The following is a 17,705-nucleotide window of genomic DNA, read 5'->3' as shown; positions in this document are numbered from 1 at the left end:
TTTGAATGGGGCTTTGGTCAGAGTAATACAGGTGATTAAGCTGGCTCCCCATTTGTCTGTGCGTTGCAGGGCTGGGACTGGTTGATATCCCCAATTACTTTCTCCGGTGTGCCACCCAACAAGTGTCCAATCCTCACAGTTTGACCCTTCCCCCCTTTCAGCTGTGGTGACACAGTTGAATTGAGTGCCTAGCCAGATATCAAACTGTCCCATGGGGCCTGGGCATTCAACTATGAGGCAATAATCAAATTGATATGTGACTCTGGGGGTGGAGACATTGTACCAGAAAGTCACTATCCCCTCTTCATGGGAGATAGCCCCTTGGTTACCAGCTACTGCTGGGGCTAGATAAATGATAAGTATCAGATGGATGAAAGGTGGCAGCTGCCACTGGCCTCTGGATCTGGATCTGGCACCTTCTTGCAGTGGGAAGCATGGATCCATGTGGACTTTCCTTCAAGCTTGACTTGGTACGGGCCGTCGTATCTGGGCTCAAGGGTACGTCTGTTGAACCTCTTGGTTAGAACCCAATCACTGGGCTAGATCTGGTGAGTTCCTTCTAGGTCCTCAGGATCTGGAATAGATGAAGAGACTCGAGAATGTATTTTAGTCAAGTGCGTAGCCAATTCAATTACAAACTTAGTCAAAGTGACATACTGCATAGACAACTGCTTTGGGAAGTACAATCCTAACCTGGGAGCATAGGATTTCATATGGGCTAAGTTTGGTAGAACCAGATGGTGTGTGTATGACACTAAATCGTGCAAGAGGGAGACTCTCATGCCATGGTTTCCCTGTTTCTGGTGCTGCTTTCAGCATTTTACACTTCAGTGTCTCATTTAACCTCTCAGCCTTGCCACTGCTTTGTGGGTGATATGGAGTGTGAAGAGCCAACTCGGTCCCGAGTGCATCCCATATCTCTTTTGTGAGGTTGGCAGTGAATGCAGGCCCTTGGTCACTCTCTATGGTTTCTGGGAGCCCATAAATGCACACTATCTCAGAGAGAAGTTTCTTGGGAGTGGTTTTTGACTGGAAAGGCTTCTGGCCACCCTGAGAATATGTCTATCACCACTAAGGCATACTCGAACCCCCCTGAGTACGACATTTGTATGTGATCTATTTGGATGCGCTGGAAAGAATATAGGGGTTTGGGTGTGCATTTCTGGGGTATCTTTTCTGTTTTTCCCGGATTGCATCGGGCACAGACAAGACATCCCTTTGTGATGTTGGCGGCTACTGTAGAGAAGCCTGGGGCATGGTAGTACTGGCGGACAAGATTGTGCATCTTGATCTTGGACTGGTGAGTGGTGCCATGGGCCCATTTGGCCACCATAGGGTAGAGGACTCTTGGTAGACAGGGTTTTCCTTTGATCATCATCAGGTGTCTTTCATCCTGTGTGGCTCCATCTTGGGTCCATTTTTCTGTCTCTTTCTTGGGTGCCTGCTTCTGGAGTGTAGAAAGCATCTTTTCCCAGGATTGTTTCTTTTCTTCTGTTTCTGAGTCCATGAGAGAGTACCGGTGAGATGTTTCTTCATCCAGTGGTAATAAAGCTGCTTCCTTTGCTGTAACATCAGCCAGTCTGTTGCCCACTGCTTCCTTTGAAGTGCCTCCAGTGTGTGCCTTTATTTTTACCACTGCAACTCTTTCTGGCATCAATAAGGACTCCATCAGTTCCTGTATGGCTTTGTGGTGTCTGACCGGTGTTCCATTTGCTGTGATGAAGTCTCTAGCTTTCCAGATTGGTCCATAGTCGTGACATACGCCATAAGCGTAGCATGAGTCAGAGTAGATTGTAGCTTTGCGTTGGGTAGACATTTTGCATGCTTCTGTCAAGGCCCTCACATCTGCCTCCTGTGCAGAGACGGATTGAGGCAATGGATGTGCTAGTAGCACTGAATCTTCTGTGACCACTGCTATACCAGTGTGAAAGCGGCCTTCTTGGTCTGCATACCTTGATCCATCCATGAAGAGCGTCAGGTCAGGATCTTCCAAAGGTACATCAGTGACCGAGTAAAATCCGGAGGTTTCCTGTCTCATTAGAGCGAGACAATCATGCTGAGCCATTTCAGAGTCGAGCAACTCTTCCATCTTTATGTCAGAGATATGGGTTTCACTCTCCTCCCCTCTTGGCAGAGGTAGGAGAGTAGCTTGGTTAAGGACATCACATCTGGAAATGGAGACGCTGTCAAGAAGAAAAAGAGAGCATTGTAGGTGTAGATGGCGGGCAGCAGACAGGTGCTTTGGCTGTGTCTGGGCCAGGATGGCTGTAATGTCATGGGGTGCCATTATCCTCAGTTCGTGGCCTAGGATGATATCAGAAGTCTTGTCCAGTAGCAGATGTGTTGCAATCACGGCTCTCATGCAGGTTGGGGCTCCATGGGCCACTGGGTTGAGTCTGGCAGAGTAGTACTCAAGAGGCCGTTGTCTGCCTCCGTGGAGCTGAGTGAGAACTCCAGTTGCATGGCCTTGCTTCTCCATGATGAATAGGCAGAATAATTTGCTGTAGTCTGGGAGTCCCAGGGCAGGAGAGGCTGTGATAGCAGCCTTTAGCATGTAGAATCCATCAATGGCTTCCTTGGTCAGAAGGAAAGGAGTGTTTTTGAGGCAGGCAGTCATAAAGGGGATGCATGTGGAGAGAGGCATCCAGGATCCATGGGCGGCAGTTGGATACAAATCCAAGGAAAGACTGCAGCTGTGGAGGCTTGGTTGGCAGAGGTATGCTCTGGACAGCTGTTTTCCTGTTTTCAGTCATGTGTTTGGTCTGATGGGAGATGCAGTGTCCCAAAATCATGACTTTTTCCTTGCAGAACTGTGGCTTGTCTTTAGATTCCTTGCATCTATTGTTGGCCAGGAACTGAAGTAAGGAAATGGACTCCGTCTGTGCATCTGGAAGGTTGCCAGCACATAGGAGGAGGTCATCCACATACTGTAGGAGGGTTGTAGTGGGATGTGTCATCTTCCAGGGTTCCAGGACCGCTGTCATGGCTTGGGTGAACATAGAGGAGCTATTTTGTGCCCCTTGTGGCATCACAGTCCAAGTATATTGCCGACCCTCATGTGTGAAAGCAAATAGGTACTGGCTGTCAGGATGTAGAGGCATACTGAAGAAGGCATTGGCCAGGTCAATCACCATGAACCATGGAGAGGTAGGTGGAATTGATGAAAGCAGTGTGTGTGGGTTGGGCACGATGGGTGTGTTCAACACTGTGGCCTCATTGATAGCACGCAGGTCATGTACCATGCGGAACTTTGTAGGCTGTCCTTTAGGTGTTTTCTTCTTTACTGGAAACAAAGGGGTGTTGCACGGTGACTTGGTAGGGATGATTGCTCCATTTTCCAGGTAGATTTTAAGTTGTTGCGTGATGGCATCAGATTGTGACATGGAGAGTGGGTATTGCAGTTTCCGTGGCAACAGAGCTCCTGGTTTTAGTTCCACTTTCACAGGCTGGACTTTGAGCCTTCCAATATCTTCTGGTCCGCACGCCCACAGCGAGTCTGGGATCAGTGCCATCAGTTCAATGTCCACAGAATCCACAGGTGTGTCCTGTAAAGAGAAGAGACCGTACTTTTCTGCAGAGTGCTCCGGTGAGAGTGGGGTTGTAAGAGTTACAGTTCCATCCTCGTGATACAGAATGCTGGCTTGGAGTTTTGAGAGTAGATTCGATCCTAATAGGTTGACGGGGTAGGTGGTGAAACTATTAGTTGAGACAGCATTCTGTTAGGACTGGCGGAACGCACCAAGTATAAGATGAAATATTAATAGGTGCGTTCGCAGTCCGGGGTCCACCGTGCAGGTGAAAACCTGCTGCTAGTAAATGGCAGCACTATATGGCGATGGAAGCGAACCCTGTAAAGCCACAGGTCCGCAATACCGCACTAAAGAGTGCAAGCAAGGAGTCAGCGAACTCAATTCCAAGACTCAGGGTTGAAGTCCGTTCAGACTACTTGCGCACAACACTGCAACTGGATGTGTTAGGTAACTGATAGTTAGAGCACCGAAGTGCGAACAGTGCCGTGCTGGCAGACACCACTAAGCACCCAGACGTGGGTCAGGAAGCGCACTACTGGTGCGTGGTGCCGCACTGGCGGTCACAGCAATAGACGCTGATTCGTGTGTGACACGTTGAGTGGTTAGTCGGGCGCTAGATAGCAGCCATACACCTTATGCGAACAGTCATGCAATAGGGTAGGGGTATTTAATGAACGACTTGCACTCACAACAAACACACGTATACAATTGTACACTAGCGCATGGCCGTGCGGTCATACAAAGCTTATATAGCTGCAGTATGTTCAGGACCTTCCAATAAAGGACCAATGGGCAGCTGCCACAGAAGTTAGCCCTTTCAGGACCCTCTAGGAGGACCAATGGGAACCGCTGCAGCATCTGAGCTTGTGACCCTCGATCTCCAATGGGAGATCTCACCCTGGGCATGCTCAGAAGGGAAAAAGCAGGACTTGGTCTCAAAAGCGTCCACTCACTGCTGCCCAGCACTGGCTTTAATGGCAAAAGCTGGAGAAGCAACAGCAAGCCTAAGCGCAGAGTGAGACTGAGCCAGACGCAAGGACCGACATCTCTGCTGAGCAGGTTTCTCTGTGGCAGGAGAATAATGGGAGACTGCAGCAGAAATGGACCGAGATTCCCCCTATGCAGAAGCGGGAACTCGACCCCTAACACATACTTTTTGTGTGTTGTAGGCCAATGTGAAGGGGTCTGGTCACTGGAGTGTACCGCGTGTTACCATCCCCCCCACACAAGGCACTACTTCATCTGTGAGGCAGTCTGGATCGGGTAAGTCAACGTTCCTGATTACACTTCTGGCTGCACCGGTATCCACCAGGAAATTAAGGGGTTTACACTCAACCTCTAGCTGGATGGTAGGCGTTGGTCCACTCGGCTGTTTTGTGGAGTGTAAGAGTATGAATGGTGTGTGCAGTGGATCTGGCTGGCCAATGTCCTATTGTGGATGGGGTCCAGGTGGCCCCTGGGTGGGCTGCTGCTGCTGCCATGGCCCCCTCTTGAGTGGAACTGATCTGCAGTTCCTTTTAAGGTGTCCTATTTTGCCACAGTTGTAGCAGATGGCCCTAGGCCTGTGTGGTTTTGCAGTGTCCGAAGGATCTTGGGAGAACAGAAGAGTGGTACGGGGTCTGGCTGGTTGATTCAGCTCTACTCCTTTTGCTACTGTATGGAGCACTTCTGAATCTAGCTTTCGGTACTCTGGCCTTGTGGTCTGCAGCTGCTTGCGTATTGGCTCTCGGAGACCCTGCACACAGGCCTGCACCCAAATTTGGTGATGGGCTTTGTCAAGTAGAGCAAATCCTAGATCAATAAACATATGATTTAGCCTGTGGTAAAATTTTTCCACATACTCAACTTTCTCCTGCATTGTGTCCTGCAGGGAGGTAACTTGGTCTGCCAGGCGGTCCTTAGCCCAAAGCCGGAGCTTGTCAAGGAAGTCCTGTCCTGATGGTAAGGACTGATAGTATTCAGGTAGACCTCTTATGGGCCTCAAGGCCGGTTCCATAACGGGCCAGAAGAAGTCACCTGCTTTAATTTCTGCTAGTCCAATCAGGTCTATCCATGAGGCAGCATGTGTCTTATGTATCTGACTCATCTTCCTGTAGAAAGGCATAGGGTGCCCTTCCGTGTCTGGCAAACTGTTTACCAGAGTAGCAGCTTACTGGGGCTTTCAGCTCACGTTGCGGATGCTGCGTCTGGTAGAGAATAAACTGATACGGATGGGTGCTCTATTCTAATGCGGAGGTGGTCTGAACCCCTTTTGGACTTTGTCCTGTCTGGGCTCTCATCTACGTAGTAGGGTATAGAAATTAGTGGTGTGTAGTGGGCCGCTGCGGTTGTACTGTCTCTTGGGTTTGTTTCACTGCTTGTGTCTGTTTCTTGCTGTGAGGATGTGGTTGGAGGGTGGACGGTTTCTACTTTTTCCTCCTTAATCCCATCTTCCGCATCTTCATCTTTGTCCTCATCCCCATTTGTGAATATGCCAGATGCTACCAAAGCTAAAATGGCTGCTCGGTGACGTGTGCCCTTACTTAAAAAGGCGGTAGGTGTAGGTGCCGGTGTGGCTTGACGTAAGATGGCCGCCGGGACTGTGGTATTAGTGGCCCAAAGTAATTTAACCCCTTAAAAACGTCAGTTACTTATTCAAATCTGTGAAAATAGGCTGTTTGCCCACTTTGATGCAAGTTTTGGTGCCCATAACCCATTTGGGCCAGGCTGCAGAGACCTGTTTTTGATGTAGGGCTCCCTGTTCTATATGTATGCACTGTGCTATCAGTGGCCCAAGGGCATTTAACCCCTTAAGAGCATCAGTTACTTATTCAAATCTGTGAAAATGAGCTGTTTGCCCATTTTGATGCCAGTTCTGATGCCCGGAACCCATTTGGTCCAGGCTGAAAAGACCTGCTTTGATGTGTGGCTCCCTATTCTATATGTATTCCTTGAGGTATCAGTGGCCCAAAGGCATTTAACCCCTTTAAAACATCAGTTACATATTCAAATATGTGAAAATGGGCTGTTTGCCAATTCTGATGCTAATTCTGGTGCCCAGAACCCATTTGGGCCAGGATGGGAATTACAGGTTTTGATGTGGGGCTCCATATTCTATATGTATGCACTGTGGTATCAGTGGCCCAAAATCATTTAAGCCCTTAAAAACATCAGATATTTAATCAAATCTGTGAAAATGGGCCATTTGCTCACTTTGATGCCAGTTCTGATGCCCGGAACCCATTTAGGCCAGGCTGAAGAGACCTGCTTTTGATGTGGGGCTCCATATTCTATATGTATTCCCTGTGGTATCAGTGGCACAAAGGTATTTAACCCCTTAAGAGCATCAGTTACTTATTGAAATATGTGAAAATGGGCTGTTTGCCCACTTTGATGCCAATTCTGGTGCCCAGAACCCATTTGAGCCAGGCTGAAGAGACCTGATTTTGATGTGGGGCTCCCTGTTCTATTTGTTTGCACTGTGGTATCAGTGGCCCAAAGTCCTTTAACCCTTTCATCAACGCTCTTTGATGCCCATTTTGGTGCCAGTTTGAATGTTTTTGTAGCTGTTTTTAAGTGTATTCACATCAGGGCACCTCGCTGCGTTGTGTTTTATTATTGTGATGATTATTTTTTGTTGTTAAACCTATAAAAAACAGAAATGAAAAAATTGCTGAGTAAGAAACTGACGAATATGAAACCAACCTCAGCCTCCTCAGGCTGGTAAGATGCCATGACTATTGCCACCCAAGCGTAAAATTAGTAGCTCGCAGTCGCCCGAGAAAAGTCACATCTCTCAGAAGAATTTCTCAGAATCTGGCCATTGTGTCAGGACACTGCGGATGTTTCCTGCTCCCTGATTGGCTAGCCGCAATGTGCACAACTAAAGCTAGAAAAAAATTACTGTTTGCAAGAACACCGCGCCTCTGAGCTCTGCAAACGCCCTCCCCTCATCAAACACGGGACAAACGCTCATGATACACCGACATTATCGCAGCCAAAGTGATGAAAATACTTTTATGGCAACACAAATATTTTACTGCACTTTTTTCTGAATAGTAATGATTTTTCCCGATTTTATAAAATGTTGCTCCTGTGTCTGATCACGAAGCCGAATGTGACATATTAGAGTTGAATTTCTGGTTGGCGATCGTATTGTGAACTAATTTGCTGATCACTAGCTACGACTTAGTATTATATTAATCAATTTCAATGTTTTGGGCACAGCCCTCGTCTGAAGAAACTTCCCAATCCCATTTTTGGGGGATTTTGATTTGGATGAAAGGTCACTCTGTAGACTGTATCAGGCGCCAACATTTGCTGATTTAGTTATGGTGCCAGTTATATCATTTACTTTTTCGTTTTTTTTATTCTTGTCCTTAATTGTAAAGGTAAATTACGTAATTCTGTATTTTTCCCATATGTACAGAAATCTCTATGGTACGTCTGTGGCTGGTGATGTAAAATCCTTATAAAGAGGAGTCGGAATAATAACATTGTCTTGTCTGTGTCTTACAGAGGAAACGATGGGGAAATTGTTCTGTTCCCTCGGAAAGTAGAAAGATCCATGATCATGGCAGGACATCAGATGTATCAGTCACACCCTGGCCCGACTGACTGAGGGGCCCAAAGTCCTGTAAGAACACACCAGTAATGAATAGCACAAGGTATGTCAGGGGATAAAATATTATTTGGAAACTATATTATGTTATAATATTTGCTGGTCTATAACCCGGTGGTGGCACATATGACTGTATTCTGCATTTTTGAGTCTTCCTCTGCTCCTATGCTCCTTTATCATGCTATTTTATTAGATCTTTATGTTTTTTCATCATGTCATTGGTTGATGACCAATCAGCTGTGTAGATAGAGGAGTTTTTATACTAATTTTGTATTTACTTGTCCACTTATCCTTGGATGTGTCCAGTTCCTTCAGGTGTCCCATCTTTATCTTCAGGATTTGTGGTTCTGCTGTTGTTACATCAGTCTCATTAATTGTTGGTGTTAGAACCTTTGTATCACTGGGCTAGTTAGAAGTGGTTGTGGCTATAGAACTATTGGAGTGAGATGAATTATGCAATAATCTGATTTGTAATTCCCGTAGAAGTGAATAGAAATCTAGAAACAGTGCAGCTTCCATATTCCCTCTAAGGAAGACACAGGATCAGGACAGATGGCTTCACTACTTTAAGGCTACATTCGCACGTTCAGGATTTTACATCGGTATTTGTAAGGCAATATCAGAAGTGACAAAACCACTGAAAGAAACTAGTGCCATTGTCCAAAGTATATGCAAAAGAAAGAATTTATTATAAATACAAGCAAACAGCAAAGAATATGGGAGTAAAAATGGGGGATACATAAAAACATCCAGCATGGAAACAAAAAGCAGGGTGGTAAATACTGCATACAAACAAGGTATGTACTGCCACAAGAAACATATCACGCTAAATGCATGCAAAATACATAAATAAATATTAGTCCAAGTGGACAATATGTTATATGGCATCACAGTATACACATGATAGTATGTGCAGGAGACCACGCCGACTCGAACCCACCCCGACGCGCGTTTCGGTGTAATCCTTCCTCAGGGGGCGGAAGTGGAATAATAATATCAGAAGTGGAATAATCAAAGGAAAAGTATAATGGAAGCACGTCACCACTTCTGTATTTATCGCCCACTCCTGGCTATGGCTTACAAATACTGATGTAAAATACTGACCAAATACTGACCGTGTGATTGTGGCCTGTGTCTAATTGCCTCATGGAGGATCACCACGAAATTCACTTTATCTTATTTTAAGTCTGCTTGATTACTCATGATTACAAAACTTTATTCATAGGAATATTTTCAAGCAAACAGGAGATTACAGCATCATTCAAAATAATAGAGGCTTGAATATATTGGAAAATCATGAAATCTGATGTAAGTACACTTCTTTTGTGAGAAAACGCAATAATTTTATAATAGTTTTTTTTACTGATATAATCATTGCTATATTATTATTAGTAGTAGTAGTATTGTTGTTATTGTACATTTCCTCTGCCAGATCACTAGTGACTGTTGGCCATCATTGGGTTCTTCACAAAAATCCAGGATGTTGTAAAGTATTAGTGTAGGATCTGCGCACATCCTACACCAGTGTTCCCCAACTCCAGTCCTTAGGAGCCACCAACAGGTCATGTTTTCAGGATTTCCATAGTATTGCACAAATAATGGAAGTATTGCCTGTCCAGGTGCTGCAATCATCACCTGGGCAATGCTAAGGTAATCGTGAAGACATGACCTGTTGGTGGCTTTTCAGGACTGGAGTTGGGGAACACTGGTGTAGGATGTGCGCAGATCCAGTCAGAGCTGATTTTTTTAGTTGATTGACAATGATATTGTGAACACTACATTGTTGTAAGTGCTTCCTATGGCTTTTGGGTACAGCCATGAGCAATGACAGCACAGCATCTGGTTTGTGCCATAAAACCTTTAACTTCAATTTTCATGTCTTGATTAGAGATGAGCGGAACAGTGGATGTTCGGGTTTGTCAGGTTCGGCTGAACTGTAGTTCAAAGTTCGGTTCGATATTCGAACGTGACACTGAACTTGCACTCTAACCCAATAGAAGTCAACAGCTTGGTGCTTTAAAATGGCGGTAAATTGGTCATAGTAAGGACTAGGAGGGGGCTGCAAAAGGAAGCAAAATCGGGTTAAATGCTGGACAATTGCCCTGCAAACAAAAGGGTAGGAAAATGACTTAACATAACATAGAATAAAAGATAAATAAAAAATAAGAAGCTTGACCCAGAAGTGGAGGAGATGGAGGTGGGAGTAATTGTGGTGATGTAAGAAAATGAGGCAAAGGAGGAGTGATCCAACATGGTTTTTGTTTTTTTTCTCTTTTTTTTTTGTTTTTTATTTTTTTATTAAACTGATTTCAAATAACATAGAACTAACCAAACCAAAAATGACAATGTAGATCCAGGAGGTGGATGTGGTGGTGTAGGTGGAAGAGGCAAGGGAGGAGTTGTCCAACAGTGGTTTTTTTATTATGTTTTCTTCAAATTATCATTTTTTTTATTTTATGGAACTGACTTAAAAGTACATAGGATTATCTGAAAAGCAAATTATAATGTAGACCCAGGAGAAAGAGGTCCAAGAGGAGGAAGAGATGGACATGGATGTGTAGGTGGAAGAGCCAAGAGAGTAGTACTCCAACACTGGTTTTGTTTTTTGTTTTTTAATTTTATTAATGTTTTAATTTAATGAAACTGCCTTAAAGGGGGTTTCCCATGAACAACACATTGTTTATTTAATAGATCTTGAAATAAAAATAAATTCCACAATTTTTGTGTTTAAAAAATATTCCTGCACTGAGATAATCTTAAAAATCTGCTCCATCAGTGTACTGTGTAATGGCTGTCCATACATAGAACATAATCTTATCATTCTACATCTCCTGGGCAGAGGACGAGGCCAACAAGAGTATACAGACATTATACCATTATACTTGTGAAGCAAAACAATTCACTGCCTGTTTTTAAGCAATATTTTACCAATCTAAAAACACCTGTACAGGTTTTGGCATCACCATTCATCCAGTTGTACTCGGGCCTATAAAATTACACAGAACGTCTTGTTGCCTGTGTGCACCGAAGGAATGTTTTTAGTTTGGGCGAGAGGCAGACACAGATTGACCTCGTCCTCTATCTTCCTACAGCAACTACACCAACACCAGGGACATGGCCATATCCCCTATTTGATGCTCTCCTCATTTTTCTTTTACCCCAAAAAGTGCAGAGTATTACATGGCCTTTCTACAGAGACAGAATTGCCAGCATATTATTACACTGCCTGTTTTCAGGGAACCCTCCAAAAATAAATAAAAATAGTATTGCCTTTTCCATGTACTCCAACTCCTCATCCACTTTGACCTCTACCGCCTGATTCAATATTATTTAGACAAGGAGAAATGTTGTCCCTATCTTCAAAAAAGAAGAGAAGACGGAGCCAGGAAATTACAGGCTAGTGAGTCTTACTTCTATACCAGGAAAAGATCTTTCCCCTTCACGACCTTGTCCTTTTCCGTTTTTGCGTTTTCGTTTTACATTCCCCTCCTTCACAGAGCCATAACTTTTTTATTTTTCTACAAAAAAGAAATGAAAAAAGCTGAACGGCACTGCCTGGAAAAACTGAGGTGGTTACTCTGGAACCCAGGTGCCGTATAACGAATCAAATTATCTTCAGCACACACACAGAGATCACGGGTGCTCTTCAGAAAAAATGCACAAAGTCATCATTGCATACAAAATTATGAAGAAGGCACTCGCCGATCTTAAAATCCCAATTTTATTCAATCTTCATTAAAATTCCATGGTCGTGAGGGTGAAGAAAAGGAGTTGCTTTGAGCAGGAACAAATGATGGCCATATCGCGCTGTGCTTGCGCTTCTACGGGTCAGTATGTTAAGGGAATTGAGGGGGGGAGAGATATACCGGCCACAATACACTCCCCCCACACGCCAAGCCCCTCCCACACACTACGAAATACAAAACAATAAAATTGCACACATTAAAAACAATGTCATTACACATAATCCTGAACAATCAAAATGGCACTTAAACAGGAATAATAAACCCATTTTTAAACCAATCAAATACCGAGGCCAAATATACTAACATATAACTGAACCCCAAACACTTCAATTCAATGCAAAAGCACCGACATATCCTCCCTGTCGTTAAAGCCCAATAGACCCATTGCGCCAGTGAGCATAATCCATATCACTTCCCGTTTAAGCAACAGGTTTCCCAGATTTCCTCCATGGACGGGTAACTAACTTTTTCAATGCCCGCAAACATATTTTTTATTTTTCTGTCAATATGGCCATCTGAGGGCTTGTTTTTGTGGGACAAGTTGCACTTTTCAACGACATCATTGTTTTTAGCATGTTGTGTACTAGAAAACGGGAAAAAAAAAATGATATTATGATTTTTCAGGTCATTATGAGTTCATAGACACCAAACATGTCTAGGTTACATTTTATCTAAGTGGTAAAAAAAAAATTCCAAACTTTGCTAACAAGAAAAAAATTGCGCAATGTTCTGTTACCTGTAGCGTCTGCTAGGGCTAGCGGAACGCACCAAATAATAAGACTGATAGTGTACGGTGCGTTCGTAGCCCGGGGTCCACCGTGCAGAGATGGAATCTGCTGCTGAGTAATGACGGACTATATGGCGGTACTCATAAGTATACTCGCGTGGGTTAAACTTCACCCAACGTGAAGGAAGCGATCCTGTTGCGTCACAGGATCGCGGTACCGCACATAGAAGGCGAGCAAGCAGTCAGCGAACTTAACCCCAACTAGGATTGAAGTCCGATTAGACCACTTGCTGGCACAACACCGCAACTGGGTGTGTTAGGCAACTCTTATAATTAGAGCACCGAAGTGCGAACTGTGCCGTGCTGGCAGGCACCACTAAGCACCCAGACGTGGGTCAGGAAGCGCACTACTGGCGCGTGGCGCCGCACTGGCGGTCACAGCAATAGACGCTGATACGTGTGTGACACGTTGAGTGATTTGTCGGGCGCTAGATAGCAGCCATACTCCATACGCGAACAGTCATACAATAGGGTAGGGGTATTTAATGAACGACTTGCACTCACAACAAACACACGTATTCAATTGTACACTAGCGCATGGCCGTGCGGTCATGCGCAGTTTATATAATTGCAGGACAGGAAGTGGCCTTAGAAACTTTGCCCTTCCAGGGCCTGCCAAGAGGACCAATGGAATGCGCTGCAGAGCCAGAGCACATGACCCTCGATCTCCAACGGGAGATCTTGCTCTGGGCATGCTCAGTGTGCGCAAACAAGGACTTAGTCCCAGGGAAGTCCGCTCGCCGCTGACCAGCACTGACTTTAATGGCAGGAGCTGAAGAAGCAGCAGTAACTCTCTGTACAGAGTGAGAGCGAGCAAGACACTGGGAGCGACGTCCCTGCTGAGCAGACTCCACTGCGGCTGGAGGAGAATGGGAGACCGCAGCGGAGACAGATCGAGATTCCCCCTGTGCAGCAGAGGAAACTCGACTCCTAACATTACCCCCCCTCCTAGGGTCCCCCCCTCCTTGGGCCTCGCTACGCTCGAAGGCAGCAATGAGCTGTGGGGCCCGAATGTTTTCAGCAGGCTCCCAAGACCTGTCCTCTGGACCATAACCCTTCCAATCCACCAAATAAAACTTTTTGCCGCGTACCACCTTGCACCCCAAAATAGCGTTCACCTCGTAATCGTCCGTAGACGAACCCGATGTCCCGGCAGATGACTCGGAAAACCGGGACATGTATACGGGTTTCAAGAGGGACACATGAAAGGTGTCTGTGATACCCAAGCGTGGAGGAAGAGCCAGGCGGTAGACCACAGGATTAACCTGTTCGAGAACCTTGAAGGGACCGAAGTAGCGAGGAGCAAACTTAGTGGACTCAACTCTCAGCCTGATGTTACGGGCGGAGAGCCACACCAAGTCGCCAGGGGCAAAAGTCGGAGCGGGGCGCCGATGAACATCGGCGGAGGACCTCATTCTCTCCTTGGAGGCCCGAATGGCATCCTGCGTGCGATCCCAAATGTCCCGTGCCTCCACAGCCCAGTCTGCCACCCTGGGATCAGCGGAAGACACAGGCATGGGCACAGGAACACGCGGATGCTGGCCGTAATTTAAGAGGAATGGAGTCTGACCGGTGGAGTCGGCTACGGCGTTGTTAAGTGCAAACTCTGCCCACGGTAGCAAGGATGCCCAGTCATCCTGTCTGGCAGAAACAAAATGTCGCAGATATGTGACCAAAGTCTGGTTGGCCCTTTCTACCAACCCATTCGTCTCGGGATGATATGCCGAAGAGAGATTTAACTCAATACTGAGTAGACGACATAGCTCCCTCCAGAATCGAGACGCAAACTGGGGACCCCGGTCACTAACAATTTTGTCTGGCATACCGTGTAAGCGAAAGATATGCTTGATAAACAAGACAGCCAACGCCCGTGCAGATGGTAGCCGTGGAAGAGGCACCAAATGCACCATTTTGGAAAAATGATCGGTGATCACCCAGATAATGGTGCAATTACGAGACTTGGGTAAGCCAACCACAAAGTCCATCTCGACCATCTCCCAGGGCCTGTCAGCCACGGGCAGAGGATAAAGCAAACCAGCTGGCCGTTGCCGAGGAGTCTTGTTCCTGGCGCAAGAGACACATGCCCGAACGTACTCCGCGACATCACGAGCCATATGCGGCCACCAGTATGTCCTCGCCAGTAACTCTGATGTCCTTTTAGTACCAAAATGTCCACCCACCCTGGACAAGTGCGCCCAAGAGAGAACCTCCGGTCGCAAGCTAGACGGAACAAAAGTCTTGCCCGGGGGCACAGACTCCAGCAAAACCGGGGCCACGGTTCTCAAACTCTCGGTGGGGACAATAAGCCGAGGCTCCTCCTCCTCCTCCGCAGATGACACAACGGAGCGAGAGAGAGCGTCGGCCCGAATGTTCTTCTCCCCAGAAAGGAAATGGAGGGTGAAATGAAACCGGGAGAAGAACAAGGACCATCTGGCCTGGCGAGAATTCAACCGCTGAACTGTCTGCAGATACACCAAATTTTTGTGATCTGTGAAGACTTGGAAGGGAAAACGTGCTCCCTCCAAGAGATGTCTCCACTCCGAGAAAGCCAACTTTATGGCTAGCAACTCCCTGTCCCCGATGGAATAATTCCTCTCTGCTGGTGCGAAGGTCTTGGAGAAAAAGAAGCAAGGATGCTTCCGACCTTGAGCATCCTTTTGGAAGAGGACTGCTCCAGCACCAACAGAAGAGGCATCCACCTCCATGATAAATGGCTTATCAACATCGGGGCGATGAAGAATGGGAGCGCTAGCGAAGTGTGACTTTATAGAGATAAAAGCCTTGGAGACCTCCTCAGACCACAATTTGGGATTCGCCCCCTTCTTGGTGAGGGCAACCAAGGGAGCTACCAAAGTTGAGAAATGCGGGATGAACTGGCGATAATAATTGATGAACCCCATAAAGCGCTGCACCGCTTTAAGAGAATGGGGTTCCTGCCAGTCCATCACAGCCTGTAGCTTGGCAGGATCCATAGCCAATCCCTGGGCTGAGATGATGTAGCCTAGGAAAGGTAAGGACTCCTGCTCAAACATACACTTCTCCAACTTGGCATAGAGGGAGTTTGCCCGTAGGAGGTCGAAGACTTTGCAAACATCTCTCCAGTGGGAGTCAATATCTGGAGAGTAGATGAGAATATCATCCAGATAGACTACGACCGAGGTGGAAAGCATATCCCGGAAGATATCATTCACAAAGTCTTGGAAAACGGCTGGGGCATTACAGAGCCCAAAGGGCATCACCAGATATTCATAGTGCCCATCCCTGGTGTTAAAAGCCGTCTTCCATTCGTCCCCCTCACGGATGCGAATCAGGTTGTAAGCACCCCGCAGATCTAATTTAGTAAATACCCTTGCTCCCCGAAGCCTATCAAACAGTTCAGATATCAAAGGCAAAGGGTATTTATTCTTAACGGTGATGGCGTTAAGACCCCTGTAGTCTATGCATGGACGCAATTCCCCACTCTTCTTCTGCACGAAGAAGAACCCTGCCCCAGCAGGTGATACTGACTTCCTGATGAACCCTCTTGCCAGATTTTCCTGGATGTACTGTGATATTGCCTCCGTCTCCGGGAGAGATAGCGGATAGACTCGACCCCGGGGAGGCTCAGCACCAGGCAAGAGGTCAATAGGACAGTCATAGGGGCGATGGGGCGGAAGGGTCTCCGCCGCCTTTTTGGAGAATACGTCTGCATACGACCAATACTGCTTGGGGAGAGAGGAAAGATCTGTGGGTACCTCAGTTGTAGCTACCTGAACGCACTCCCTCTGACACCAACCCCCACAAGATTCACCCCATCCCAGAATTCTGCCTGAGGACCACTCGATATGAGGAGAGTGGTACCGTAGCCAAGGTATTCCCAACAGGACTTCATCAATTCCCTCTGGAATGACGAGCAGAGAAATAATCTCCTGATGAGATGGCAACATGGACAGAGTAAAAGGGATGGTCTGGTGAGTTATCTGTGAGGGCAGAGTCGACCCATTCACCACTCGTACTGTTACAGGTTGAGCTAGCATAACCAGAGGTATTGCGTGGCGTTGGGCGAAGGCAGAAGACATAAAATTGCCCTCCGCCCCAGAATCCACGCAGAGCTCTACCGAGTGGGAGAATGAGCCTATAGTAATTGTCCCCTTAAAGGACAATTTAGAGGCAAACGTCGCCGTGTCTAGTGTACCTCCACCTACGACCACTAGACGCTGACGTTTCCTCGACCGCTGAGGACATCTGGTGGCTAAATGTCCAGACTGCTGACAAACATGACAGACCCTGAGTGCACAAGCGGTCTGGGACTTAGGTCCCGCTTGTGACACTTCCCTGGCCTCATGTGAATCAGGAACCAGGACCGGAGATTCCAGAGGTTTGGCGAAAGTAGGAGCCAGCCGAAACCTCTGCCTACACTGGGCTCGCTCTAACCTCCGCTCAAACCGGAGGTCAATTCGAGTGGAGACTGTTATTAACTCCTCCAGTGTGGCAGGAATCTCCCTAGTGGCCAGAGCGTCCTTTACATGGTCAGCCAGCCCCCTCCAAAATATGGGGATAAGAGCTTTATCCGACCAATCCAGCTCTGATGCTAAAGTGCGGAATTGGACGGCAAAATGACTGACCAAGGACTCACCCTGAGTTAATGCCAGCAGTTGGAGCGCAGTGTCATGGGTGACTTGAGGTCCTAAAAAGACCTGTTTTAAAGTGCTCAAAAACAGAGGAGCACTCTGCACCACATGATCGCCACGCTCCCACAGCGGCGTAGCCCATTCCAACGCCCTGTCCGAGAATAGAGACACAATAAATCCCACCTTAGCCCGCTCTGTGGGAAAACGTGCAGCCAGGAGCTCGAGGTGAATAGAGCACTGACTCACGAATCCCCTACAAAATTTGCTATCACCAGAAAATTTTTCTGGCAGCGGGAGGCGAGAAAATGTCGGAACAGGGGTGGCAATGGACAAAGTTGCTGCAGCCACGCTGGCAGCCTGTACAGCAACTGCGGTAACATCCACAGCTGAGGTCGCGCTCTCGAGAGCCGCCAACCTACCCTCCAGCTGCTG

At 46.8% G+C, this 17,705-nt stretch overlaps 1 protein-coding gene across 1 annotated transcript in view; it reads left to right on the top strand.

The window, feature by feature from the left end:
- The first annotated feature begins 6,096 nt into the window (after positions 1-6,096).
- LOC138674773 (olfactory receptor 2D2-like) overlaps positions 6,097-17,705 on the top strand; it is a 31,038-nt gene continuing 19,429 nt past the window's right edge. Inside the window, exon 1 of the mRNA XM_069762591.1 lies at positions 6,097-6,130. Coding sequence (XP_069618692.1) covers positions 6,097-6,130 — 34 coding nt within the window. The remainder of the gene's footprint in view (positions 6,131-17,705) is intronic.

Source organism: Ranitomeya imitator, chromosome 4 (assembly GCF_032444005.1).
Source record: "Ranitomeya imitator isolate aRanImi1 chromosome 4, aRanImi1.pri, whole genome shotgun sequence".
NCBI lineage: Eukaryota > Metazoa > Chordata > Amphibia > Anura > Dendrobatidae > Ranitomeya > Ranitomeya imitator.
This window is presented reverse-complemented; position numbering and strand designations above follow the sequence as displayed.